Here is a 24,629-nt window from a genome sequence, read left to right as displayed (position 1 = left end):
CGCGGCTCCCTATTATACTGTAAACACGAACTAACTATAGATAGAGCCGGAGTCCCTCATATCGTCCTGCCTGTCTGGCTTGACACGTACGATTTCGCCAATCGAGTCGAGTACCATGGCATCGGAGTCTGGGGAAGTAAGAACAGCGCACCCAAACCTGATGGCAAGGAGCTGGGGGAAGCCTTCCGACGTGTTCTCGCCAGCGAGGAGTCAGAGATGATGCGCACCAAGGCGCAGGCCCTTCAGAAGACCTTACCCGCCACGCCGGGGCGCGTGTTGGCCTGCGAGAAGATCCTCGAGCTGGCAGGTGAGGGTGCAAAGAAGACCGAGTGATTTTTCTTTTTTTTTTTTTCAATGATAGATCTACCATGCGGATATTAGCATATAGAATAATAATTCAATTAGAGTATCTTTTCTGTATCAGAAGAAAACCAAGGCTATACGCTCCACATTAGATCTGATAGGGCATACCGCAATTACAACGGTTAAATACTCCTATACAGAGTACTCCTTCGATATGAACAAATTCCCAATCAATGGAACACTAAACCTGATTTCTACATTGGCATTACTCCGTACGGCGTAAGATTACTAGTGAAACCCTTGGCTTGCATTAGAACAAGACCGTCGATCTGGGCATCAGCCAAGCGCGCCAGGAAGGATATTAAGGGTCCAGTCATTGGAACCGGGGGAAGGGGGTTCAGAGTTCACTCCGTATGATAGTAGGCTATGTCTGCCTGCGGCTGAGTTTTCCTCAAATTGTTCTATTTTTTTTGTAGCCGTTGACTCGTCCGAGAAACTGCATTCATAGCAGATACTCTTCCCGTTCTTATAACCCAGTGCCTTATTACTACTCCATACGAGATGTAGCCGCCGTGGCTCCATCCAGACCCTGCAGACTTAGGCTAAGGGTCTAATTTGGATCGACTCGTGGCAGAATAACTGATAACTAGTAGACTGTAAGACTGTAAGACTATTAATATGCACCTGGATGTAGCCAGATTCTCTCCACTTCAGTATTACCTATTCAACCACTATAACTAGTTAGAAGTGAACTTTTATCAGCACTACATATGGCCGCCAGCACCGACGGCAAGTGCGGCTCCAACTCGGCGACGAACGCCACCTGCCTCGACTCGTCTTATGGCAACTGCTGCTCGGCAAAGGGGTACTGCGGCTCAACGTCGGCGTACTGCGAGGCCGGGTGCCAGAGTGCCTTTGGCACCTGCGACACCAGCGACACGACCGAGATCAGCACCAGCGGGTCGTGCGGGATGAGCGACGGTCGAACCGTCACTTGTCTGGGCAGTACCTTCGGAAACTGCTGTTCTGCCCGGGGGTACTGTGGAAACACCACCGATTACTGCGGCACGGGCTGCCAGAGCGCCTTTGGGTCTTGCAACAGTACTTCATCATCGTCGTCGTCGTCATCATCATCATCATCTTCCTCCACTTCGACAGTCACTGTCTCGGTTAATGGAAGCTGCGGCTCCAACTCGACCACCCAGTCCATTACATGCATCGGTAGCGTCTATGGAAACTGCTGCTCCAGCCATGGGTATTGTGGTTCCAGCACCGACTACTGCGGTACAGGGTGTCAGTCGGCGTACGGAAACTGCACCATGACAACTGCGACGACAGCGCCGAACAAGAACGACAATCATAATCTCAGCAAAGGAGCGATTGCGGGAATTGGTGTCGGCGCCGCGGTCGCGGGCGTGCTCGTGCTGGGGGGGGTGTTCTGGTTCATCTGGCGGCGCAGAGCCAGAGGAAGAGCGGCTCCCCTAGAGCTGGATTCGAAGACAGGTTACAGATCTGCGGATCCCCCGGAAGAATTAGATGGAAACTCAAGAGTAGAGCTGGCGAACCACTAGGGGTTTCTGTTGATATTAGTATGTACCGGTAGCTAGTAGTTAGTATTCTGATGATCACTGTTTATAATGTATATCAAGTATATTGAGGGGAAAATGAGGACAACCATATCTGCCATCTATTCATTTACTCCGTAAGCACACATCTGAGTTGCTCACAGAGTCGAGATCCTGCCCCCTGAATACGAAATCAACTTGACAGAACTCGGCACAGGCGCCAGGAGTCGAACCCCAGCCAAGAACGGTTTTGGTCCTATCAACTTCGTTTTCGAAGAAAGCCAAGATCGCTAGAGCGTATTTGGATAAAGGGTCTATTTCGGAGTAGTTATTATGTGGTGTTCTCACTGCTTGGCCTCGGATCATCAAACGGAAGTATAGTATCAACAGTACTTCGAGGCATTCGACTGCGGATTCATCAGCGAAGGTGAGGTAGTCCTTTTAAATCCACCAAAGGCAGGCAATATACTCCTGACGATTTCCCCCGTTGAGGGTGTTTCGAGTATGAGGAATCTTTGTCAAACCTTTTAACAAGGCCTCCCTGCTGAACTCCTTAGATCATAGGAGATTGCACAGTGATTATCGTGTTCAAAGAACCTTCGTTCCGACTCCTGTTCTTGTACAGATGAGATTGATTAGCAGGTTGCCAAGATGAAAGCCCTAGGGAGTCGATAAGAGACGACTGACTGCATAGTTCATAGGACTCTGCATGATAACTACTTACTATGTGCTCCGTACTGTTGTGTTCTCGGTCTGAATGATAGACGGCGTGGTTAGGAATGACTCACAGTCAGGACTCAGGACTCCGAGTCAGGAGTCACGCGAGTCATGTGATAGTTTGGATTCTATTTTATACTGCTGCTGCTGCTGCTAAGATACTCTTCCTCTCAGTTAAACAGCCACTATACCAGTGGAAAAGGTCCCTCGACAGCAATGATAGCCGAAGCTCCATCACAGTTAGTATCATCCTGTCTTGAGCTGGATAATTAAGATGTACTGTTGTTTCAAGCGACCTGGGAACTCCTGAGGGCGAAACATACCCGAAATAAGCGCCTACAAATAAGGCTGCAAGCCTCAAGGTACGAGTGCTCACGTCAAGCTATACTACAGAGTAGAACAATCTACATATGACAGAAATAAAGACCATCGAGACTATTTTACTTTTCTAATGTATAGTTTTGGTTAAATGTTTTCATCCTCAGTAAAACTAGTCGTATAGGTATTCTGTATAGAGTGCTATTATTAATGCGATGGTTGAACTATTAATCTAGACCACCAGGATGAACCGGTAGAAATAATAGATAAATTGCTCTACTATTTGACATCACACAAGCGTACGTCAAGCTTTTTAGCGAGTCAAGGATCCAACGATCTGTGGAATTTCATTTGCAGCTTTCCTGCTGTGTAAATCTCGCTCTGCAGATTATCCAGATATTCCTGTGTGGCAAAACTCTCCAACCACAACACACTCCACGCACCTCCCCAGCAATCATCAAGTTCCAGGACACCCACACTCCGTGAAACAGCTCTCTATTTGATACCTCATGCGCCGCACCACGTACTCGTTTAACGGAATTTCCCCCCCGGTTTCAGCAGCCTGTCGGTCATGGCGCTGATTCGTGGTTTGGGGGCGACAAAACCGCTGACGCCCGACCCCTGGGCGTTTCACCAGCGCCAACGCCCAGCTCGTTCGCCCTCGCACACTGGCTGCTGCCCGCCACTGGCTCTGACGCCGGACGACTGTCACTCGGCTGTCACCGGCTCTTGGGAGAAGTCCTGGCGGGGTCAGAAACGTTGATCTGGTACGCTCTGCTGCCTTTCCATTGCCATTGTCGCTTTCCGTTGCCGTTCAGCGGAGGCGGAGTGCCACGCGTCCAGGCGTCTGAGATGACGCCTTCCTTGTCTACCGAATCGCGTCAAGGCTGTTCTTTTGCCTTTACGATATGAGAGTTTCGAGAGGTCTAGCTGTGAGACGTGAAATCGCCTACTCACCCTAGGCAATAATAGCCATCTACCTACGGAGTAAGGTGCTAGTTATCGGTACTAGGTGTACTAGTCAACTAGTTAGTACTCCGTGTCTAGCTTGTCAGACTCTTGGCTTCGAACCATGACAAGCCACGGGGTGGGAATCACTGGGATGTTGTCTGCCCCGTCTGTCGCGCTTGAGTGGGCCCCTTGGCCATCGAGATGAAGCGGCGAGCTGTATGGAGTATGTTGCTTTGTGGCTGCTGCTACTGCGATGGATATGCCCGTGGGTGGCTTCCTTCATATATACAATGGGCATTTTCTCGTTTCTTTCTTCTTCTTCCACCTTGACTTTGTTTTTTTTCATTTCTTTATTCAGGTCGCCATTGTTGGAGAGAGACACTAGACGTGTCTGATCCTTTCTCTCATTCTTTTCTCTCTGCTCTCTTTTCTTTCTATACAGGTGCAAGTCAGGACTTGCCCTGCTTCCATTCTCTCTCTCTCTCTCTCTCTCTATCGACATTCCTCTCTGGTCTAGAGGAAGCAATAGTTTGTTATATAGTTACCAAGCAACAGCGTTGCCTTCTTTTTTCTACAGATCTTTCTTGAGAGCCAAACGAGAACTGCAGTCATGAAGTTCCTTTCCTCGTTTGTGGTCATGCTCTGCCTGAGCTATGAGACTGTTGCTGCCCCAACACCTGCACGGCTGCAGCGCAAGGGCACCTCCTACAAGGTTGAACGAGTCAGACGAGAGGGCTTTGTCGCCGATGGCGCCTCTGCTCTTCGCAAGGCGTACAGCAAGTATGGCATCACGGCTTCCACGAAGGAATCCGGTGCGGATCTGTGGGACTTTGAGCCGTATGCCACTGTCAAGGAGGCTACAAGTTCCAGCGCAGCCGCCAGCTCGGCTTCTGCTTCACAGACGGGCGAAGTCACTGCCACTTCCGCAGATGATGGCTCGGAGTTCGTCTCCCCGGTGATCATTGGTGGCCAGACGATCAATATGGACTTTGATACCGGCTCTGCTGACCTGTAGGTTGTCTATCAAGGATATGATTTGAAAACGTTCCATCCACTGATTTTTTGGTCTAGATGGGTGTTCAGCTCGGAGCTGCCGTCCGAGGACCAGGAAGGACACACCATCTTCGAGGTTTCCGAGTCCAGCACTTTCGAACTCCTGGAGGGCGAGACTTTTGAGATCTCCTACGGAGATGGGTCCTCTGCCGCTGGTGTGGTGGGAACGGACACGGTTAACATCGGCGGCGTGACAGTGACCAGCCAGGCTGTCGAGCTCCCCACCACCATATCCGCAGAATTCATCGAGGACACTGCCTCCAACGGACTAGTGGGCTTCGCCTTTTCGAACATCAATGCCGTGTCGCCCGATCAGCAGAAGACCTTCTTTGCCAACGCCGCTGACAGCATGGACGAACCCGTGCTGACGGCACAGCTGACGGACGACGGCACGGGTGAGTACGAGCTTGGCTACATCGACACGTCCAAATACACCGGCGAGATGGCCAACATCACCATCGATTCGTCAAACGGCTATTGGGAGTTCGCTTCGGCCGAGTACGCCATCGGAAGCGGCGACACGCAGTCCATCGAGGATGTCCAGGTCGCCATCGCCGACACGGGCACCACCCTCATGCTCTCCAGCCCGGATGTCGTTGAGGCCTTCTACGCCGAGGTTGACAGCGCCCAGTACTCCAACAGCTACGGCGGCTACGTCTATCCCTGCTCCGCTACCCTACCCGATCTCTCTGTCGCCGTGGGCTCGTCACACCTGGTCACCATCCCCGGCTCCTTACTTACCTACTGCGAGATTGGCACATCCTCTTCAGGAGAAACCGGTAGGTCAAAAGATTTTCACAAATGTGGAAAAACAAAAAGTGCACATTTCTGACGATCTTTTTCTTATAGTTTGCTATGGAGGCCTTCAGTCCAGCGGGGACAGTGAAATCCAAATCTACGGTGACATCTTCCTACGATCCCTGTTCGTCGTCTTCGACCTCCGTGGTCCATCTATGGGATTTGCTGCTCGGGCATAGTAGAACCATACAAGCTCGTCTCGTTCGATCTGTCATTTTTTTCTTTTTTAAACCCTTTTCGACGCAGCGCTGCGCCTCTTCCATTCATTATACCACCACTTATCAGAACTATAGGATCGTTCTGCCTGAATCTAGACCATATTATGCAGACTTAGTCCATTGTAGATCTAGACTATTGGACACTCTAATTACCTAGGTGGTTATATCTGGTACTACTATATACTGAGTAGTTAGTAGTTATCTACCTGTAGGCTGTAGGTACGGTACTATGTAGTAATGCATGCACAGATGACTAATCGTTTATGAATTATGCCATAAAAAGTTTGCCGGCGTCTCACGAGGGGGAAAGAGAAAGGAGACGCGGACTCGACAAGCCAATTTCCTCGCAGAACCTCCCAGCCATATCTGAGATCCCGACCAGCTCGAGGATCTCCTGATCTGGTCTCCACCGTGTCGCCCATCAGGCCGTCTTCCAGTTGCGTGAGGGTTGTTCTGCGGGCCGCAATAACCCCGCGGTGCCTTCAACCCTTCCGAGTCAGAGCCGACACTCTTGCCCCTCTTCAAGTTCTCCCTCGTTTTCCCACCCCCCGTCTGCGAGCGACCGTTGCTGCCGCCCACCTCTTTACAACCATGGCGACTGCCTCTGCTCCCCAGAGCTCCCTGCTCTCCCTGCTGTACCGGGCGTACCCCCAGGCGGTGGCTGCCAACGCGACAGAGCCTGACCTGGTGCACGCCACCCCGAAGATCTTTCCTCAGGTCACGCTATCGACCGCCGAGGAGGCAGACCTCAAGCAATGGATTGGGACGATCTCCGGGCTGAAGAATGCCCTCGTCAACAATGAGACGGAGGTGGCGGGCAAGATCCTCGCCCAGCTCAACACCCACCTGGCCGGGCGCACGACTCTGCTGGGCGTGAAGCCCTCGGTGGGGGATGTCGCTGCCTACGCCGTTCTGGCCCCGCTGGTCGAGAAGTGGACGCCGGAGGAACGCACGGGCGAGAAGGGATACCATCATATCGTGCGCCATACCGACTTTGTCCAGAACGGCAAGTTGTTCGCCCTGCAGATCCCCGAGGAGGAAAAAGTCCGCATCGACCTCGACGACATCCGCTTTGTGCCCAAGCCGGTCGACCCCAAGGAGGAGAAGGAGCGTAAGAAGCGCGAGAAGGCTGCCGCTCAGAACCCGGATGCCGCCAAGGCAGCTGATGAGAAGCCCTTGGTGGTTGGCCAGGGTAAGCCCACTACTCCTGCTGCTCCTGCTGCCGCTCCTGCCGCTACCGCTGCTGGTGGTGAAGCAGCAGCAGCTGCTGCTGCCCCCAAGGAGAAGAAGAAGAAGGAGAAGAAGGAGAAGCAGCCTAAGCCGGCTCCCGCCCCGGCGGCGCCGCCGTCCCCCTCTCTGATTGACCTGCGAGTGGGTCACATCCTGCGCGCGATCAACCACCCGAACGCCGACTCGCTGTACGTGTCGACAATTGACTGCGGCGATGCGCCGGGCTCCGACAACACCTCCGTGGACGAGGAGACAGGCAAGACGGTGCGCACCGTGTGCTCTGGCCTGAACGGGCTGGTGCCCCTGGCGGAGATGCAGGGCCGGAAAGTGGTGGTGGTGTGCAATCTGAAGCCTGTGACCATGCGTGGCATCAAGTCGGCCGCCATGGTGCTGGCGGCTTCCCCCCGACTTGCCGAGGGCGAGGAGGACACCCACGCCGGCCCCGTCGAGCTGGTCAGCCCGCCCGCGGACGCGCCCGCCGGCGAGCGCGTCGCCTTTGACGGCTGGACCGACGGCGAGCCCGAGAAGGTGCTCAACCCCAAGAAGAAGGTCTGGGAGACCTTCCAGCCGGGCTTCACCACCACCGACGCCCTCGAGGTTGCCTTTGACGCCGCCGCCGTCCCCGTCGCGCAGAGCCAGGAGGGCAAGCCCACCGTCGGCAAGCTGCTTACTCGCTCGGGGGGTGTTTGCCTGGTGAAGAGCCTCAAGGGCGCTACCGTCAGGTAATACGAATTGCCTAGAAACAAAAAACAACAAGACGAAAGGGACGAATTGGGTCAATGGGATACAAAAATCAATATCTTAGCATACACATCTGCATTCAAACTACTAGTATATACTACCGGTCCTTGGAGGAGTAATTCCTCATCTGAATCATCTACCGACTATCTAACACGAGTCTCTTATGTCCAGCTCGGGTATAGAATACAGTATGTACTGCTCTGAGTCGGTCAATGCAGGTCCTCAAGAATAGCCGGATCCGGCATCCTGCTGCACGACGGGCCGCTGATCGACGTGGTACTCCTGGTGGAGATGAGTCGGATCACACCCTCGAGAGTACAGTAGACTCGACTGTTATGTAGTAGAATAATAGAGTAGATTTTGAGTTGTCCTGATCCTGTAGTAGTCAGCAAATCTGTTTATACCACCTAGGCAGTAGTTATCTGAGATCTGTCAGTGTCTATCAACATAAAGTCTCAAATAAACCTATGAACAATAGTCTCTAGCGAAAAAGATAGTCCGAAGTGACAGTCTATAACCCTCTGAGACATGATGGTGTCACTTTTGACGCAGATGAGGTCGTGGAAAAAGTGAGACACGTGGATGCCAGACCAGCTGCAAGCGGTCGTTATTAAAGTCTCCCTCCTGCACGCTTCTGGTTAGACGTAAATCCCACCCCCATCAACGGTGCTTCTCCAACTGCTTCCCTGTCTCTGGTCTAGGAGAAGCCGTTAGGTTGAATAACATCCCTCGAATATCCAATTCTTCGCTTGAATTCTTTCTTTCTTTTCTTTTTTTTTTCACTCTTTCTCGTTCGACTATCTGTGATAAATAAAAGTGTTGGTCTCCTCGCGTCGCGGCCTGGTTTAGGAGTGGCCACTTCCGCCTCAAAAAAAAAAGAATAAGATAAGCCTCTCTCTCTCTCTACACATGCTTTGTTGAAGGGAGCCGGCGATGAACAGGCATCAGGCCTATGTGAACGGCTACTCTGCCTACCCTCGCGGGCAGAGCGGCGCCTTTTCCATTTCCCCCCACCGGTAAGTTAAGCCGATATAAGAACGGGCGTCATTCCCCGCTGGATACGAGCTGACATTTTGCTATTTTGGTAGCTTCCAACCACGTTCACAGCCTGCTCTGCGGCGGCGAAGACAGTTAATACAGCGGTTGTGTCTTGTCGGCGGTGTTTCCTTCCTCCTCGTCTTCCTGATCTTCCCGTCATGGCGCGCTGCCATCCTCCCCGCCCTGTCGCTAGGCCTCCTCTCCTCTACCGAAGATATACAACTCGAGACCGTCCGGTATTATGACCTGTCAACTGTCCAGGGGACGTCGCAAGGGTGGGAGCGCGACGAGCGCGTGTTGATGTGCACGCCGCTGCGGGATGCGACGCCGCATCTGCCCATGTTCTTTTCCCACCTCCGGAACCTCACCTATCCGCACCGATTAATAGATCTGGCGTTCTTGGTGTCCGACTCCAAGGACGACACGCTGGGCATGCTTTCGACGATGCTGCACGAGCTCCAGGATGACCCGGACCCGCAGATGCCGTTTGGCGAGATCTCGGTCATCGAGAAGGATTTCGGGCAGAAGGTCCAGCAGGACGTCGAGAGTCGGCATGGTTTCGCTGCTCAGGCGGGGCGCCGCAAGCTGATGGCCCAGGCTCGGAACTGGTTGCTGAGCGCCACCCTTCGTCCCACGCACAGCTGGGTCTATTGGCGGGATGCCGATGTTGAAACCGCTCCGTTCACAATCATTGAGGATCTGATGAGGCACGACAAGGACGTCATTGTACCAAGTGAGTCTTCCTCTTTCTTTCAGTTGCTCTTTTTTCTCTCTCTTGGAATGTATCAGCTAATTTACATCAGATGTTTGGCGACCGCTCCCGGACTGGTTGGGCGGAGAACAGCCGTACGATCTCAATTCCTGGCAGGAGTCGGATACTGCCCTCGCCCTGGCCGATACATTGGATGAGGATGCAGTTATTGTGGAGGGGTACGCCGAATATGCTACCTGGCGGCCACATCTCGCCTATCTCCGGGATCCATACGGCGACCCAGATATGGAAATGGAATTGGACGGAGTTGGCGGTGTTAGCATTCTAGCCAAGGCCAAGGTTTTCCGGTCGGGCGTCCATTTCCCGGCCTTCAGCTTTGAGAAACATGCCGAGACGGAGGCGTTTGGAAAGGTAAGCTTAACTAACCCCGTCTCTCGTCTACAATTCGAGCGCCATGACTAAAACAATTACCTAGATGGCTCGACGGATGGGTTACTCTGTCATTGGTTTGCCTCACTACACGATCTGGCATCTTTACGAACCCAGCGTCGATGATCTCCGGCACATGGAAGAGATGGACCAAGAACGAAAGGCCCGCGAGAAAGCGGAGAAGGAACAGGCCGAGAAAAAAGCGCGAGAAGAACAAGGCCTGTTTAAAGATCCGAGCGCGGAATGGGAGAAGGATCATGCTGCTGTCCAAAAACTTTTGCAAGAAGCACAGGCTCTGGAAGAAGATTCTGTTGCCCAGCCTTTAGAGGGGGCCTCGATTCCTGCCCCTGCCCCTGCCCCTGCCGTACAGCCAAAATCATGACACTGGCCTATTCACCTATCATCAGCAGGTTTCCAAGCGTGCAAACCTCTTTTCTATACTATTTTCCAGCTGGCTGGATGACACCGATTTTAGCCATACACTACCAGTCTATCAGTGTGTCCCACTCGACATTCTTGGTGACTCTCGCCTCGTCTTGACTCATGACTGTATGGCATCCGGCTTGTCAGAAGATTCTTTTCCTGTCCACTGCTGTTTTATGGCCTTTTTTTGGTTGATCTAGATGTCTTTTCTTCTTTTTCTTCTTTTTCTTCTTCTTCTTCTTCTTCTTCTCTTCTTTATACAATGTATTAGCACAAATGGGCAATAACGAACAGCCAAGGTGCCTCATATATCTTGCTGAGAAAGATGCTCTTAACTTATGGCGTTTTGGGCTTGATGAACGAGCTTTCTTCCAGGATGATTTCTACAGTAATATCTTAATCAGAAGCTGTGGTGTTTCTTTTCCTACACCTAGCATAATTCTAGAATAAATCCAACAGCTTGATTCATATATTTTTTATATTATCAACCTGGACTACAATAAACAATTCTATCAATTAAGCAGTGGTCCGTGCGATCCACGAATTTATCCAACGCGTTGACCAGCATCGACCAGCGCGTCGACACGATTTTCTACAGCGAAAGACCTCCTGAATTCTCTTCTTCAAGCCGAATAGGAGGAACTACGAAATGTCTACCCAAGGTGCTCCCAGCGTTCGGTTCACGCACACCTCTCCACAGCAAGGCTTCAAGTTACTGGAGCTCCCACCGGAGCTACTGAATCTTCTAACCTCAGATGACGCGCCGATGTACGTTCTCTCAGCCTTGGAAGGAAAGAGAAGAAGAAAAAAAGAAATAATAATGAAATTTAAATCTTATAGAATCGAGATTAAGACGCCTTCGAAAATCATCCAATCCACCGCGTCCTCCGATGGTCGCGAATTTATCAACCTCTGCACCCCCTCCCAGACCTACCGGGTACGACAGGTTCAATCGTCGAACTCGATCCACGTCATGAAGCCAAGCGAGGTCCCCCCTGACGCGACGAGTTTGAATCCAGAAGACGCCTTTGTATCCTCCATGACGGCTATTGCTAAATGCGGCTCCACGCTGGAACTGCATACCCCGCCTGAAGGCTTTGGAGTGTGCCTAATGCTACAGAATGGGCTGAGGGTGTACGACCGGTTGAGCAGCGAGGGCCCCATGATGGATATGGATATGGATATGGATATGGAAGATACGTCGATGGGGGGCGGAAATGATATCAATCAACGGGTCGCTAGGGAGAGGCTCTTCGCCGATGTGCCTGTGTCGCGGGAACAGTGTGAGAAGGGTTGGGTGGATCTGTGTGCGTTTGTGCATGGTTCACCGGGGACATGCTGGCGCCCTTCGGCGGTCGTGAGATTGGATGTTTGGAAGAGGGTCATGGAGGGGTCGATATTACAGGGCATTGATTTGGAGAAGCAGTTTCTCATCCTGGATCTGTGGAAAGCCGTGAGGGATGATGATGATGATGATGACGAGGAGCCTTTCCCTAGGCCGCTCTTCGATGCTGTCATCCGACGGCTGTGTGATTCGGAAACTATACGGGAAGAATTCAAATGTAAGTTGGGGTCCTACGGATAAGATGGGCATACTTTTCTGAATATACTAACGGCTCAGGGGCAAGCATTGACAGACTCCTCTGTATTCAGTGGGTCGGCGAGACGTATCTCGAGGCCATGGCTCCTATGGCCACATCTGCAATTACACGGAACGAGTTTCTGAATGCGTGGAGAGACCATCTTCCCGAATCATGGAGGGAGGAGGTAGCATTATCAAAGCTGACTGTGAGTTTACTGTCTATGTTCGGGTTTGGGAATCGTTTGTTAATTTGCCCTATACAGGAGGGCTGTTATGCTCTTCCGGAGCCCACAACCATCTACCACACCAGCGAGACAGAGCGGGAGAGAATTAAAAGGGGGATCCAAAGGGGTGGCACAACAGCCGCATCTGCAGCAGCAACGGCTAAGACAACGAGGAATTGGCACGAGTTGTTCAAGAGCCAGAGACGGTAGATCCGATGTAGGACCGTTCAATTATAGATCTAAGAACTGGCTCTGGGTCTTCGGGATTTCATTCTGAGTTCGAGCTTCTCTAACCCTCTAGAAGACAATATGGCCTGCCTCGCGATCAAATCAGACTGCCTCCTCTCTCACAACAATGCAAATGCAACTCCGGCTAACACCATGCATATTTCTCATTCCAGACCCATTCGACCTCGTTGCCCAAGCCCTGCTTGGCGCCATCCCACTTCAGACTAGCAATGCTACTCTTCTCCCGGTGTACGACCTTGGCGTCGGGATCCAACAGGGCGACGGCTTGGAGCATCAAAGGGGTCGGGTTCCAGAACTCGACGTGCCGCATGTCCCACTTGTGCGCCTGTCGCTGAGCGCGCCGCAGGACCGCCGCCATGGCCTGGGCGGTCATCTGCGCCTGGGCGGGCGAGGCCGGCTCGTCGTATATCCAACGCAGGATGTAGAGGGTGTTCTCCTCCGGTGTCTCGCCAAAGACACGCGTCCAGGCGCAGTAGACGCGGGCCCGGTCCTCACCCGCACCCTTGACGAGCGGCGGGCCGCTGTGCGGAAACAGTTTCTCTGCATAAAACTCCTCGCGGGCCCAGTGCCAGACGAAATGGTCATAGTCCGGCGCGATGGCGATTTTGGCTTGATGTGGCGTTCGCTCCGAGGCGGCGCGCAGACTCTCGCGTGCCTTGCGGAAGACGGCATCGCTGCACATGGACTCCTTGACGTCTTCGGCGGACAGGTCGCGGGCAGAAGGCAAGCCAGCAGCAGCGCCATCTTCCTCGTCGCTACCACCAAGCGATGGGAGAGCAATATGGGATGAAGGGAACGGCTTCCAGCCATGTTGGGCATAGAATTTCTTGCCAATATCGGAGAAGAGCACGGAAAACACGGAACGGGTGCGCCGCTCCTCCTCGAGCTGCCAGGTCTCCAGCTTCACGCTCAACTCCTGGATCATCCGGTTGGCGTACCCCTTCCCTCTAAACTCAGGACGACAATAGACGCTCCCGACGCCGTGGGTCGCGATGTCCTCGACCTGCCCCGCGTAAGCCAGCAGGGCCTTCTTCTTGTACGACTCGCACGCGCCCAGGATCGTCCGCGCGCCCGCGGGCTGCGTGCCGTCCACAAGGATCCAGCACGTCTGCCCGTCGCCCGTCAGCTGCTGGGCGAGCAAGTGGTCCTCGCGCGCAATGTAGCTCTCTAGGTCGAGCGGGCCCTTCCACGCCACACTGTTCAACTTGGTGCATTCTAGCCGCTCCGCGGGTGTCGCGGGCACGAGCACCAGGCGAGGTGAATCGCCGGGAGGGAGGGAAGAAGCAATCATTAGAAAGTAATAGAACAGTCAGTAGAATAGTTTCGAGCTATTTTTTTCTTCTTCTTTTTTTCACCTTATCAAGGGATTGTAGTTCCTAGACGTAGAGGTAGATTAGATAAGCTCCAAGCCATTGAACATAACATAACCCTTTTTTTTTTAAGGAAAAAAAAACAAAGGAGTTTGAACACTCTTTAAAAGAACCTAATGTCTCCAAGTTCCTTCTCCATTCTTCGGATGTTCCCCTCCGCAGCAAAGCGACGTCAAGCGAATCCCTGGGTAGATTAGGGAGCTTGCCACTGGATCAACCCAACTGATAGGCTGTGGTTTACTACATAGTTTGACCGGGGATCCGTCGGTGTCACTGCGTCAAATTAAGTCATCGTCACTAGATCGGGTGAGTCATGCGCCCCTGTATGCGGGGATCTTCAGTATTACATCGTGTGTACTACTATAAAGATTTTTTGGTGGTGGTGGTGGTAGGAGTAGGTGTAGCCTTGCGGTGTACTACATAAACAATATGAAATGACTTAGTTATAGAGATATAAGTGTTATGTTTGATTACTTATTCATGTGTGACAGCGAGTACTATATTTATTAATATATCATGTTTTTATTTTGATACCCATACTGCTAGCGAGTCTAGCACCATGACAGCCATAGATAAAGCCTGGTTATAAAGGTGGAAGGACAGAGTGAAAATGGCCAGAAATCAGGAATGAAGAGAATTGAAGGCAGAGTGAAAATAAACAGGATAGAATAAAACCTCCCGTCAACATTAGCCACCAAATATCCATTTGGTTAGACTAGAAGATCATCACCCGATATCATTATGGAGATCGAATCGATCTCAAAAGCACTGAGCTGTGGGTTGCTCTAAATCGTTCAGCCAGTTGAAGGATATGATAAGAGAAACCCAGAGCAAGAATATAACAGACAAGTAGTAAGTAGTATGTTGAAGAAAAGAAGAGGAAAGAAAGAATAATAAAAAGCAATAGTAACGAGTGTCAAGAGGGGGGCAAAAAAGAACAGAAGACCAATTCTATGATAATGCTATGCGAGTCCCAACATCGTCTGTCCAACTGTTTCATATAGATGCGTCACCCATTTTTTGGACGTTTCCTAAACCTTTTCGTTCATCATGTATGTTCGATCATAGTCACGCTAAATCAGAATGGGATTGACAAGAGGGGAGACAGGTAGAGACACATAGAGAGAGCAAGGGGTAGAGGCATGAAGGAGGAGAAAGGAATAAAATGGTGATAGCCAAGAGAAAAAAAAAAAAAAAAATCAAAAAATCAAAACCCAGGTAATTTCAGTCCACCGGCTCGTTGAATTTCTGCCGTGCCTCTTCGACCCATAGCTCCAGACGCAGCTCACCGGCTTCGACACGGCGCACGGGCACGGTTTTGGCGCGGCCGTTGGAGACCTTGGGAGGGGGAGGAGGTAGATGCTGATGTTGTTGCTGTGGGTCATCGGCGCTCTTGGCCTTGGAGACGGAGTAAGGTGCCGTACAGGAACGGAGATGAACTTTGCCTGGTTCGGCGACAATCCAGGTCTGCTCCTCCTTGGTGGTGCCTGCTGGCGGGAGGGCATCCTCACGGACCTCAATACAGACGGTGAAGCTGAACTCATCGTCGCGGGGCAACGGGGTTAGGCGGGCACAGGCAGAGGCGAGGCGCGCCAGACAGGCACGGAATTGGGCCTCGAGGTCGATGGTCTGGGGCGGGGCAGAGCCTCGCTCGGAGACGTTGACGCCTAATTTGGACGATGACGATGGATCATCTTTCCTTTCCTCGAAGGTGGCGTTGATCTCGCCGACAGGGACACGCGGGAAGCCCGAGAGATCGAACGCATAGCGCTCCAGCGGCTGATTCGTACGGAGAGACGAAATGATGATGCTGACCGCGGTGATTGTGCCTTTCAAAATCTCCGTTCCGACGGCGATCGCCGCGTCGTTGATGTAGTCGCAGACCTTGGGATGACGGGACTGGCGCACGGGATAGTTGTACGCCCGGACAGGCAGGAAGGTGGCTCGCGGGTAGACAGAGCGCAGGAACAGGATCTGGTGGATGGAGACCGTCAGGAAATCCGTAAAGGAGGCCGCCAGTGCCGACTGGTTGCTCGGCAGGGGCTTGGGCTCGGTGACCGGGGCAGAGAACGTGGTCATGCTGATGGCAAGGGCGTTCGCCGTTCGTTGAGTGTCGTCGTCGTCGTCGTCGTCGTGCTTTCACTGAAAGAAATCAAAATGGTCGTGACGGGCGGTCGGGCTTTCTGCTGGATGCTGTTCCACTTGGAGGCTAATCATCGCTCTGCCTCTTTCCGTGCTGATTCTTCAGCCTCCCGCCCCGTCAAGAGAATGGCGCGACGAGGTGGTGGTGGTGTTGGTGTACTTATATAACACAAGCGGGCCACCTCTGCTGTCTGCCGACAATGTCGTCCTCGCCTGTCTGGTCGTTTCGTGTCTTTTCCTTTCAATTAAATCCGATCTTCTGAAGATTGCCCCTTGATACAAAGGATAAACACCGCAATAAGGAGGAAAAATGACGCCAACAAGCTTTTATCTATGGATTAGTTATTTTCAACCCTTTTTATCCCCCCAAACAACAAAAAAAAAGCCCGAGCAAAACAAAAGAGGCCGTGGCAGGAAGGACCTGTCTTTTTTGCGAGTCAGTGGTGATAGTAATCCCAAGGGGGGGGAGGAGAGAAAGAGAAGGGGGCCAAAACAGGACTTGTGAACGAACTGTTTAGCAGGAGGGGGAAAGCCCGAAGGAACTGAGTGAGAGCCGTCCGTCACGTGTTTGCGTCATGGGTTTATTTGCAGGTATTTTGGGTATTTTTACTATTTACAGTGCAGCTGCCAGCAACGAGGGATGGAGAAAAAAAAATGAGCATCTCCACCAGGTGGGAGGGAGCACACTAGCAGAGACGATCATCGAGCGACACGTAGTAATTAGTTATAGTACGTCTATTAAGTGCTCTCTGTAACTCCTGGCGAAGACTACCTGGTTTCGATCGGGACAGAGTACCTACCTTCTATCTAGAGTGAGAGGCTCTGCAGACTGGTGTCACTCAGGGACCTGGTGTCATTCAAAGCCGTACCTTTAGCTTTTTTTTTTTAGACTATTATCCCAGTAGTAGTCTGACTTTTTCCACCTAGCATGGACTCAGGTCAAAGTGTATTTATTCTTATTGCGGGACGATCCACTGTTCCGGAGAGGTTTCCCTGGGCGCTTGACGTAGGTGGATGCACATCCTGGTGGATTTCTGCTTGCTGGTGCTGATGGCCGTCTCAAAACCCCCACTATGACCCTTCCCTTGATTCCCTCTGTAGTACTGTGCTGCTGGCTCATACAGAATAATATCCTATAGGCTGGTCTCGATTCAGACCACACACAGTCACCACAGGGATCCCTGGCGGCAGTCTCTGTTGCTTCCCCGGTCGGCTGTGGCAGTAACTATCCTATAGCGTGATGTGCGTTGTGGACCCTCAGGAGGTTATCGGAACCCTGGGAGTGACGATAAGATTAGTATAACTCTGTACGGAGTATTTAAAAAAAGACGATGTAGTAGGTTAGGTACCTAGGTATCGAGGTAGTTTGATACTCATATCCTTGGGCTCATTGTTATAGCAAGAGTTGTGGGTAGTAATCCCTATGATCAGTAGGTTGTTCTGTATCTTCAATATTCCGAGACTGTTGCCAGTACCAAGGTCTGTACAGACACACAGGCTTCAAACTTCACTCAGACTCAAATGACAGGTCTAGCTGTGAATGTATTTCAAGTGGAGCCTGATACAGAGCACTTCTGTAGTTATACGGAGCTGGTATTTAAGTACGGAGGACTCGGGCTTCATACGCAGTACTTTGGAATAGCGTCCGGTTCGAGCCGGACAACGAGAACCTGAGTTATTTTAAGCGAAGACCAGTCCTAGCTCTTGACTTGCCAGTGTGAGACGGTTTATAATCAGTTATCCACGGCGTAGCGGTTTGATTCTATGGTGTCGTTCACGCTGTTGGTCCTTGAGGCCGCTCCATCAGTAAGACTGAGAAGAGTAAACAGTGAAAATCATTTTCAAGTCAATACCTACTTCTGTATCATCTAAATCAAGTGCTCAGTGCCTGAAGGTACAGAGTAGTTGTGGGCAGTAGGCAGTCAGTACGTAGGTAGTCGTAGTTAGTACTGAGGCCTATCGCGTCCGTCAATATCGCGCTGACCGCCTGGGGCTGCCGTTGCCCCTCACAAACGCGATGATTTCGTGGGACAAAAGAGTTGAATTCTAACCGCCGTGAATTGCGTCCAGGTGGCTCATCTTCGCGTCTTCAATTCCATCTGATCCAGCACAGAGAGGGGCAGACTATCACAAGTCTACTAACTCATCTCCATTTATTGACCTGCCATGGAGCAAGAGCTCCTTCCGCTGCTGGCGGACACGCAGTCCCCCACGGCCGATACTAGGAAGCGTGCTGAGCTTCAGCTGCTCCGGCTCTACGCGAACGAGGCCTTCCCTCTATCTCTGGCGGCGATTGCATCGCATGAGTCCGTGCCGACCAGTCTTCGCCAGTCTGCCCTCTCCGTGCTGCGGACGTTCATTGCCGCCGCCTGGTCCCCGACTCTCGACGAGTTCAAGGGCCAGGTCCTCGTCAACGACGCGAACAAGACCCAGATCCGGCGCGTGCTTCTCGAGCTGGCGACGACCATCGAGACTTCCGAGCGTAAGGTCAAGAATTCCGCCAGTTACGCGGTCAGCAAGATTGCCAGCGCCGATTTTCCCGAGCAGTGGCCTGAATTGCTCCCCTCGCTGTTACACATCATCAACGACCCGGCCGCGAGCGCGAGCGCGTTGCACGGCGCCTTGAAAGTCCTGCTGGATCTTGTCGACACCGGCTTTAGTGAGGACCAGTTCTTCAATATCGCTCGAGACCTTGTTGCGACCCTCTTCGCCGTCGCCACAAATGAGTCCAGAAAGCCCATTCTTCGGGCATTGGCCGTCGCCGTGTTTCGCTCGTGTTTCGACACCTTGGAGATGGTCTTGGAGCAGCACAAATCCGCCGTCAAGCAGTTTATGGATGAGGTCCTTTCCGGATGGACTCCCTTCTTCATCTCCACGCTCAAGGCCCCGCTGCCGCAAGCCCCTAGCGACGAGGAAGAATCAAAAGATGGCGATATTCCGTCCCTATGGCGTGGTGTCATCGGACTGAAGTTACAGGTGGCCAAGGTATGTTTTTTCTAAGAACCAGTGGAGAAAAGAGGTAAAAAGTTTTTTCAAATTAATTTCTAACTTCAATTGCTTCAGACTATCATGAAAATTCGTATGGTCTTCCCAGGCCTCATCACGGCCCAGAGCCCTGCGTACTTCGACATCATCTGGACGGAGCTATCCAACATTCAAAGCGCCTACCATGATTTCTACATCCACGGTGATAGACAAGGTCGCTTGGAAGATGTGGATGGGCTCCCCATTACCCTAGACTTTTTGGTGTTGGAGGAACTCGACCTGATGCAGACCCTCATCAAGGCGCCTCCTGTCAAAAATGAGCTGCAGAAACAGCTTCAGAATGCCGGCCAGACGGCGGTAACTGCCAGCTGGCTGACCGAGGTCTTGAAGCTGGCTGTTTCATACGCCCAAATCACCACAGAGGAGGAAGGGCTGTGGGACATTGATACTAATCTTTTCCTGTCTGAAGAGACCTCCGTCACCGCGAATTACACTCCACGCACATGCAGCGGTGACCTTGTGGTCAAACTGGGTGAATGGCTCAAGACAACGACTGCGGAGGGCATGCTTGCCTATATGAACGGTTTATTTGCCGATACGTCCTCTTCGTGAGTATTCCCTACCCTCTTGTTTAGGGAAATGACTAACTCTGGAAAGTTGGAAATTCCGGGAGGCTGCTCTCTACATTCTGAACCAGCTCTTGCGAGATTTCAGCGAGGTGTCGCAGTACATTCCGGCAGAGCTGGCCAATGGGTTGAACCAATTTATCCAGCATGCTGTTCAGCGGGAAGAAGACTTCTTGAGGGCTCGCGGCTACCTGACGGCTGGTGCGCTGGCCAAGGTTTCCGGGAATGTCTTCAAGCAAGCCGCGGCCTCATACCTGGAAGGCGCCCTCAAGGCCATATCGGAGGACCCATCCGAGCTGGTGCAGGTGTCTTGTATTCGGGTCCTGCAGGATCTTATCCCCTCGGTGCCTTCGAGTTCCATCGGCTCGCTGCAGATCTCGATCATCTCAGCCCTCTCCGCGTTCATCGCCGCGCACGACCTCCGGGAACCCACCGATAGCGACGATCTCAAGGTGACACTGGCGGAGACGCTTCGGGATACCATCATGGTGGACCCGAACGTGGTGCTGTCGTCGACGGCAATCGACCTGCTGTTCAGCATAGCCAGCAGCGGCGCCACGAACTTCCAGCTCGTGATGATTGTGACGGAGGCGTTTGAGGATATGGTCGAGGCCATCGCGCAATACGGCTCCGACGCGTACACCCGACTGTGCGAAAAGGTGCTGCCCTCCATCACGAGTGCGATCGACGTAGGCAACCTGACACAGGAGAATGCACTGACGAATCTGGCGGCGGACCTGCTCCGCGCACTGGCGGAACGCGGCATCGACCCGCTGCCGAGCGGATTCGTGGACGGGGTGATGCCGAAGCTGACCCGGTTACTGCTGGACTCTCACGACGCGGAGCTGATCCGCCCGGCGACCGAGGCAGTGCGCCACCTGCTGTCGCATGACTTCAACCAGTTTATCGGGTGGCAGGACCCGGAGACGGGTAAGGGGGCGCTCGAGGTGGTGCTGATCATCATCGACCGGCTGCTGGGCCCAACGGTGGAGGACAACGCGGCGGTGGAGGTTGGGCAGCTGGCGGCGGAGCTGGTGGAAAAGGCCGGGTCGGAGCGACTGGGGCCTTTCCTGCCGCAGCTGCTCCAGGCGGTGGCGCAACGGCTGTCGACGGCGCAGCAAGCGCAGTTCATCCAGAGCCTGATCCTGGTGTTTGCGCGGCTGACACTGATCAGCGCGCAGGAGGTGGTGGATTTCCTGGCGCAGGTGGACCTGGGCGGGCAGAGCGGTCTGTCCGTGGTGCTGGGCAAGTGGCTGGAGAACTCGGTCAACTTTGCCGGGTACGACGAGATCAAGCAGAACATCCTGGCGCTCGCCAAACTGTACAACCTGGCGGACCCGCGGGTGGCGCAGGTGCAGGTCAAGGGCGACCTGATCATCCAGGACACGGGGCGGATCAAGACGCGGTCCCAAGCACGCCGCAATCCGGACCAGTACACGAGCGTGTCGGCGCCGTTGAAGATCGTCAAGGTGTTGGTGGAGGAGCTGGGGGCGGCCACGGGTACGCAAAGCCTCGACGCCGCCACGGCGGCCGCCATGGGGGGAACCAGAAGCGGCGATGTCGGCGATGACGATGACGATGACGATGACGACGACGACGGCGATGATGATGATGATGAATGGGAGGATATGCCGGGCACGACGCTGGATCTCAGCCTCGGAGTCACCAAGCAGGAGCTGATGGCGTTTGGCGAGGGGGGTTCGGAGGGAGTGTTTGGGGTGCGCCAGCGTGACGACGAGACGCAGGCCTTCCTGCTCGACTTCTTCCGACACGCCTCCTCCCAACCGGGATTCCAGGAGATGTTTGGGGGGCTGAGCGAGAGCGAGCGACAGAAGCTCCAGGAACTGGCGCGGTATTCTTAGTGCCTGCAGCAGTAGTCGTGACACAATCGAAGGATGATCTACCACAACGCACAACAGATCATACAATAAAATAAACAATAGACCCTACACAATAATATCTCTACAATGAACCTCCTATCTTCAAGTACAATAAATACCTCCTTGCCATTCTGCAAGATGCGGGGCTTATCTGGACCCGCGAGCGATAAAACACGAACCGCAGCTCCGGGTCTGCCAATGTCGAACAAGAAGGACAAATTAATCAGTCCCTCCCCAATCATTCGGTTTCGTCTCCCAGGATCCTGACTGTCGGGTCTACCCCTGTCAAATCCCCCTCTCTCTTCCCATTCTCTTCCTGTTCTTGATTCCAGACTGGGTTTGGTATATTTACTATACTGTTGGTTCTTCAGGATTGCTTTTTGGATTTATTTTCTCTTCTCTCCCCCTTTTCTCTCTCTCTCTCTCTCTCTCTCCCGATTATGATTATTTGCCATGGCACACAACGATGAGCCAATCCAGGTGGATGTGCGTTTTGCTTTTTCTGGCAGCTGTCAGATTGCTCCTCGCCTGCTTTTTTTTTTCTTAACTTGATATATATATATATATATATATATATATATATTTCTGTTGCTATTGCTAATAATTTAGACCAGCGATGATGAATCACAGTGGGACACCGAGTCGATGCTGGAGACGACCAGTTCGCTGGCCTCGTCCGTTCGAGACTACACGTATGAGAACGGTCGGCGGTACCACGCTTACCGGCACGGGCAGTACCCGATGCCCAACGATGAGCAAGAGCAGGACCGACAAGAACTGTTCCATCACATCTGTCGGTTGTTGACTGGCGGGGAGATGTTTCGGGCCCCCATCACCGCGGCAGGTGAAGGAGGAGGAGGAGGAGGAGGAGGAGGAGGAGGAGGAGGAGGTACACCTCTTCCATCCGCGCAACGCATCCGCATCCTCGACATGGGCACCGGGACGGGACTCTGGCCAATGGACATGGCGGAGGATTTCCCACAGGCGGAAATCCTAGGGACGGACCTGAGTCCGATCCAGCCTGTCTTCGTGCCGCCCAACTGTCGCTTCTACGTCGACGACCTCGAGAGCGAATGGACGTACCCGCCCGCCGAGGCGTTCGACTACATCCACGGCCGGTCTCTGGCGGGCGGCATCGCCGACTGGCCTAAACTGGTCGGCCAGGCGTACACCCATCTCAACCCGGGCGGTTGGTTCGAACTGCAGGAGTTTGAGGCCCGCATCACCTCCGACGACGGCACGCACCTCCAGTCCCCGCTTCTCCGCGAATGGCTCGACAAGCTCGAGTTCTCCAGCCAGAAGTTCGGCAAGCCTGTCATGAACGTCGCGGCCAATCTTGCCTCCATGATGCACCAGGCGGGGTTTGTCAATATTACAAACGAGATATACAAGGTAATTCCCTCATCGTATATATTTATCTTTATTTTTTTGTTGTTCTAAGTGGGTAAGTGTCCCATCGGCTCGTGGCCGAAAAACCCCCGCCTCAAAGAAATCGGCCAGGTCGCCAAACTCGCCCTCCTGGAAGCCGTCGAATCCTACTCGCTCGCTCTCTTCACCCGTGTCTTGGGCCAGTCGGCCGAAGAGGCTCTGGAATTTGTCTCGCGCGTGCGCTCCGAGATCCTGCGCAACACATACCATATGTATGTCCGCTTTTACTACGTGTATGGGCAGCGGCCGGAATAGACCGGGTATGATGATTTACGAAGTAACGATAATAAAAATGAACATAGTCAGTACAGTAAAGTGTATTCAGTAGTTATACAGTAATGTTTCAGACAGTATGTTCAGTGTTCATACTAAGTGGTATGGATTGGATAGCCGCCATGGCAGCTTCGGGTGACGGACTCGTCCGCACAATCTCAATCACGAGCCCGAGCCAGCGGTCATCGCAGTCGACGATTGTGTTGAGTAGGGCCTCGAGGAGGGCTTCTTTGCCCTTCCAGCTGTCGTTGGCTAGTGTTTGTTGCAGCATTGTTTGTTGAATGTGCTGAATGTGCATGGCCATATGAGTAGACTGCATCTGTATCTGTTGCATTTGCATAGGCACATGGATAGGCGTCGTCTCGGAACGACTCGACCAGCTCGAATGTGTCCAGGCGGGCGAGGCACCGGGCGCAGGCGGGTCGGAATATGATGTATCAGATGTAGATATCGGCGTCGCGTATTGCATGTCGTAGCCTGGCTGTCAGTTCTCCTCGGTGACTGTCTTAGAAAACACGTACATACCATACTGAGATTGGGGCTGAAACTGGAAATGATATTCTTCATACTGCTCAGACGGATACTGCTGGAATTGCTGCTGTGAAAACTGAGATAGTAGATCTTGATGCTGGTATGGACCTGTCGCTTCGTATGCAATCGTCTGATTCGTCATGTGTGTTGATCCGTGGGGGTCTACATATCCATGCAGCGGTTGTTGAAAATTTTCTTCATGCTCGTTATATTCGTTAACGCCGTAATCATCATTGTCGTCGTAGTCATCTTCATCGTCGTCGTCATCGTCGTCGTCGTCGTCGTCAGCCAACTCACGCAATCGATTCACCTCCCGTCTCAACTCTTCAATCACCCCCGCCTGGTTGATAGACTCGCGGTCCTCGTCGCTGGCGAGATATCTGCACTCCGTCCCAAGGCCACGGGCACAACATGCTGTGCAGGGAGTTGCTCGGTCGCACTGTAAAGAAATTCAGAATGCGGTTCTATCAAACTTTCCGGTGCTCAGTACAGTACGCACTTTCACCTTTCGCTCGCGGCAATTAATGCAGGACTGTCGGGGCCGATTCTTGGCCGTGTAGGCGTCCATGTCAGCTGAGCAGTCGTGAATCCATGTCCATCACCGTTGATTGCCATGTAGTGGCAGGTTGGTCGTGATGCAAGTTGTTGGGTGAACTCGGGCGGTTGACCGTTGACCGTTGAACGGAGGATCGTTCGTGTGTGTGGATTGAAGTGGGAACTTATTTAAGCTTACAAGTTACCAGGGTCCAAGTCCAACTAGACTGTTTTTGTAAGGGTTGGTTTTTTTGCCTTGATTGAATGAAGATAAATATAGAATATAAGTATGGATTACTGCTACTAATT

The 24,629-nt window shown here is 52.7% G+C and overlaps 11 protein-coding genes across 11 annotated transcripts in view; 8 read left to right on the top strand and 3 right to left on the bottom strand.

Moving 5' to 3' along the window:
* The window catches only part of ASPZODRAFT_55950 (hypothetical protein), a gene marked incomplete at both ends in the record, with an annotated part of 1,689 nt that extends 1,356 nt beyond the window's left edge, over nt 1–333 (top strand). The window contains one exon of the mRNA XM_022728577.1: nt 45–333. Within this exon, the coding sequence (XP_022585690.1) occupies nt 45–333 (289 nt within the window). The remainder of the gene's footprint in view (nt 1–44) is intronic.
* A 646-nt stretch (nt 334–979) lies between these two features.
* Nucleotides 980–1,950, top strand: ASPZODRAFT_333320 (hypothetical protein). The gene is made up of 2 exons (XM_022728251.1): nt 980–1,671; nt 1,728–1,950. The coding sequence occupies exons 1-2, from the start codon at nt 1,074–1,076 to the stop codon at nt 1,904–1,906; spliced, it is 777 nt and encodes a 258-aa protein (XP_022585689.1). The 5' UTR covers nt 980–1,073; the 3' UTR covers nt 1,907–1,950.
* Nucleotides 1,951–4,464: 2,514 nt separating this feature from the next.
* On the top strand, nt 4,465–5,884 carry ASPZODRAFT_55031 (hypothetical protein; the record flags this gene model as incomplete). Its single annotated transcript, XM_022728512.1, has 3 exons — nt 4,465–4,865; nt 4,926–5,686; nt 5,757–5,884. The coding sequence occupies 3 exons, from the start codon at nt 4,465–4,467 to the stop codon at nt 5,882–5,884; spliced, it is 1,290 nt and encodes a 429-aa protein (XP_022585688.1).
* A 352-nt stretch (nt 5,885–6,236) lies between these two features.
* On the top strand, nt 6,237–8,286 carry ASPZODRAFT_127202 (hypothetical protein). Its single transcript, XM_022721681.1, has one exon. It carries the CDS (start codon nt 6,515–6,517, stop codon nt 7,877–7,879), a length of 1,365 nt encoding a protein of 454 aa, XP_022585687.1. The 5' UTR covers nt 6,237–6,514; the 3' UTR covers nt 7,880–8,286.
* Nucleotides 8,287–8,659: 373 nt separating this feature from the next.
* Nucleotides 8,660–10,872, top strand: ASPZODRAFT_127201 (hypothetical protein). Its single transcript, XM_022721680.1, has 4 exons — nt 8,660–8,910; nt 8,983–9,665; nt 9,736–10,055; nt 10,120–10,872. Exons 1-4 carry the CDS (start codon nt 8,828–8,830, stop codon nt 10,453–10,455), a joined length of 1,422 nt encoding a protein of 473 aa, XP_022585686.1. The 5' UTR covers nt 8,660–8,827; the 3' UTR covers nt 10,456–10,872.
* A 273-nt stretch (nt 10,873–11,145) lies between these two features.
* On the top strand, nt 11,146–12,512 carry ASPZODRAFT_138284 (hypothetical protein; the record flags this gene model as incomplete). The annotated part of the gene is made up of 4 exons (XM_022724438.1): nt 11,146–11,264; nt 11,337–12,058; nt 12,118–12,284; nt 12,342–12,512. 4 exons carry the CDS (start codon nt 11,146–11,148, stop codon nt 12,510–12,512), a joined length of 1,179 nt encoding a protein of 392 aa, XP_022585685.1.
* Nucleotides 12,513–12,675: 163 nt separating this feature from the next.
* ASPZODRAFT_55162 (hypothetical protein) lies at nt 12,676–13,842 on the bottom strand (the record flags this gene model as incomplete). The annotated part of the gene is made up of 1 exon (XM_022728523.1): nt 12,676–13,842. The coding sequence occupies one exon, from the start codon at nt 13,840–13,842 to the stop codon at nt 12,676–12,678; it is 1,167 nt and encodes a 388-aa protein (XP_022585684.1).
* Nucleotides 13,843–15,145: 1,303 nt separating this feature from the next.
* ASPZODRAFT_138282 (hypothetical protein) lies at nt 15,146–16,000 on the bottom strand (the record flags this gene model as incomplete). Its single annotated transcript, XM_022724437.1, has 1 exon — nt 15,146–16,000. The coding sequence occupies one exon, from the start codon at nt 15,998–16,000 to the stop codon at nt 15,146–15,148; it is 855 nt and encodes a 284-aa protein (XP_022585683.1).
* A 1,734-nt stretch (nt 16,001–17,734) lies between these two features.
* On the top strand, nt 17,735–21,621 carry ASPZODRAFT_127196 (hypothetical protein). The gene is made up of 3 exons (XM_022721679.1): nt 17,735–19,048; nt 19,127–19,656; nt 19,706–21,621. Exons 1-3 carry the CDS (start codon nt 18,230–18,232, stop codon nt 21,534–21,536), a joined length of 3,180 nt encoding a protein of 1,059 aa, XP_022585682.1. The 5' UTR covers nt 17,735–18,229; the 3' UTR covers nt 21,537–21,621.
* A 542-nt stretch (nt 21,622–22,163) lies between these two features.
* On the top strand, nt 22,164–23,614 carry ASPZODRAFT_2106358 (hypothetical protein). The gene is made up of 3 exons (XM_022727709.1): nt 22,164–22,398; nt 22,444–22,946; nt 23,004–23,614. Exons 1-3 carry the CDS (start codon nt 22,200–22,202, stop codon nt 23,235–23,237), a joined length of 936 nt encoding a protein of 311 aa, XP_022585681.1. The 5' UTR covers nt 22,164–22,199; the 3' UTR covers nt 23,238–23,614.
* Nucleotides 23,283–24,017, bottom strand: ASPZODRAFT_127195 (hypothetical protein). Its single transcript, XM_022721678.1, has one exon. It carries the CDS (start codon nt 23,722–23,724, stop codon nt 23,326–23,328), a length of 399 nt encoding a protein of 132 aa, XP_022585680.1. The 5' UTR covers nt 23,725–24,017; the 3' UTR covers nt 23,283–23,325.
* Nucleotides 24,018–24,629: the final 612 nt, after the last annotated feature.

Source organism: Penicilliopsis zonata (assembly GCF_001890105.1).
Source record: "Penicilliopsis zonata CBS 506.65 unplaced genomic scaffold ASPZOscaffold_1, whole genome shotgun sequence".
Taxonomy (NCBI): domain Eukaryota; kingdom Fungi; phylum Ascomycota; class Eurotiomycetes; order Eurotiales; family Aspergillaceae; genus Penicilliopsis; species Penicilliopsis zonata.
The sequence above is the reverse complement of the archived record's forward strand: the minus strand, read 5'-3'. Positions and strand labels throughout refer to the sequence as shown.

Coding starts and splice junctions, on each gene's coding strand:
- ASPZODRAFT_333320 (XM_022728251.1), top strand. CDS start 1,074: ATGGCCGCCAGCACCGACGGCAAGTGCGGCTCCAACTCGGCGACGAAC. Junction 1,672..1,727: donor GAACGACAATCATAATCTCA/GCAAAGGAGCGA, acceptor GGCGTGCTCGTG/CTGGGGGGGGTGTTCTGGTT.
- ASPZODRAFT_127202 (XM_022721681.1), top strand. CDS start 6,515: ATGGCGACTGCCTCTGCTCCCCAGAGCTCCCTGCTCTCCCTGCTGTAC.
- ASPZODRAFT_127201 (XM_022721680.1), top strand. CDS start 8,828: ATGAACAGGCATCAGGCCTATGTGAACGGCTACTCTGCCTACCCTCGC. Junction 9,666..9,735: donor CAAGGACGTCATTGTACCAA/GTGAGTCTTCCT, acceptor AATTTACATCAG/ATGTTTGGCGACCGCTCCCG. Junction 10,056..10,119: donor AGACGGAGGCGTTTGGAAAG/GTAAGCTTAACT, acceptor ACAATTACCTAG/ATGGCTCGACGGATGGGTTA.
- ASPZODRAFT_127196 (XM_022721679.1), top strand. CDS start 18,230: ATGGAGCAAGAGCTCCTTCCGCTGCTGGCGGACACGCAGTCCCCCACG. Junction 19,049..19,126: donor TGAAGTTACAGGTGGCCAAG/GTATGTTTTTTC, acceptor CAATTGCTTCAG/ACTATCATGAAAATTCGTAT. Junction 19,657..19,705: donor TTTGCCGATACGTCCTCTTC/GTGAGTATTCCC, acceptor AACTCTGGAAAG/TTGGAAATTCCGGGAGGCTG.
- ASPZODRAFT_2106358 (XM_022727709.1), top strand. CDS start 22,200: ATGCTGGAGACGACCAGTTCGCTGGCCTCGTCCGTTCGAGACTACACG. Junction 22,399..22,443: donor GGCCCCCATCACCGCGGCAG/GTGAAGGAGGAG, acceptor GAGGAGGAGGAG/GTACACCTCTTCCATCCGCG. Junction 22,947..23,003: donor TTACAAACGAGATATACAAG/GTAATTCCCTCA, acceptor TAAGTGGGTAAG/TGTCCCATCGGCTCGTGGCC.
- ASPZODRAFT_127195 (XM_022721678.1), bottom strand. CDS start 23,724: ATGCAATACGCGACGCCGATATCTACATCTGATACATCATATTCCGAC.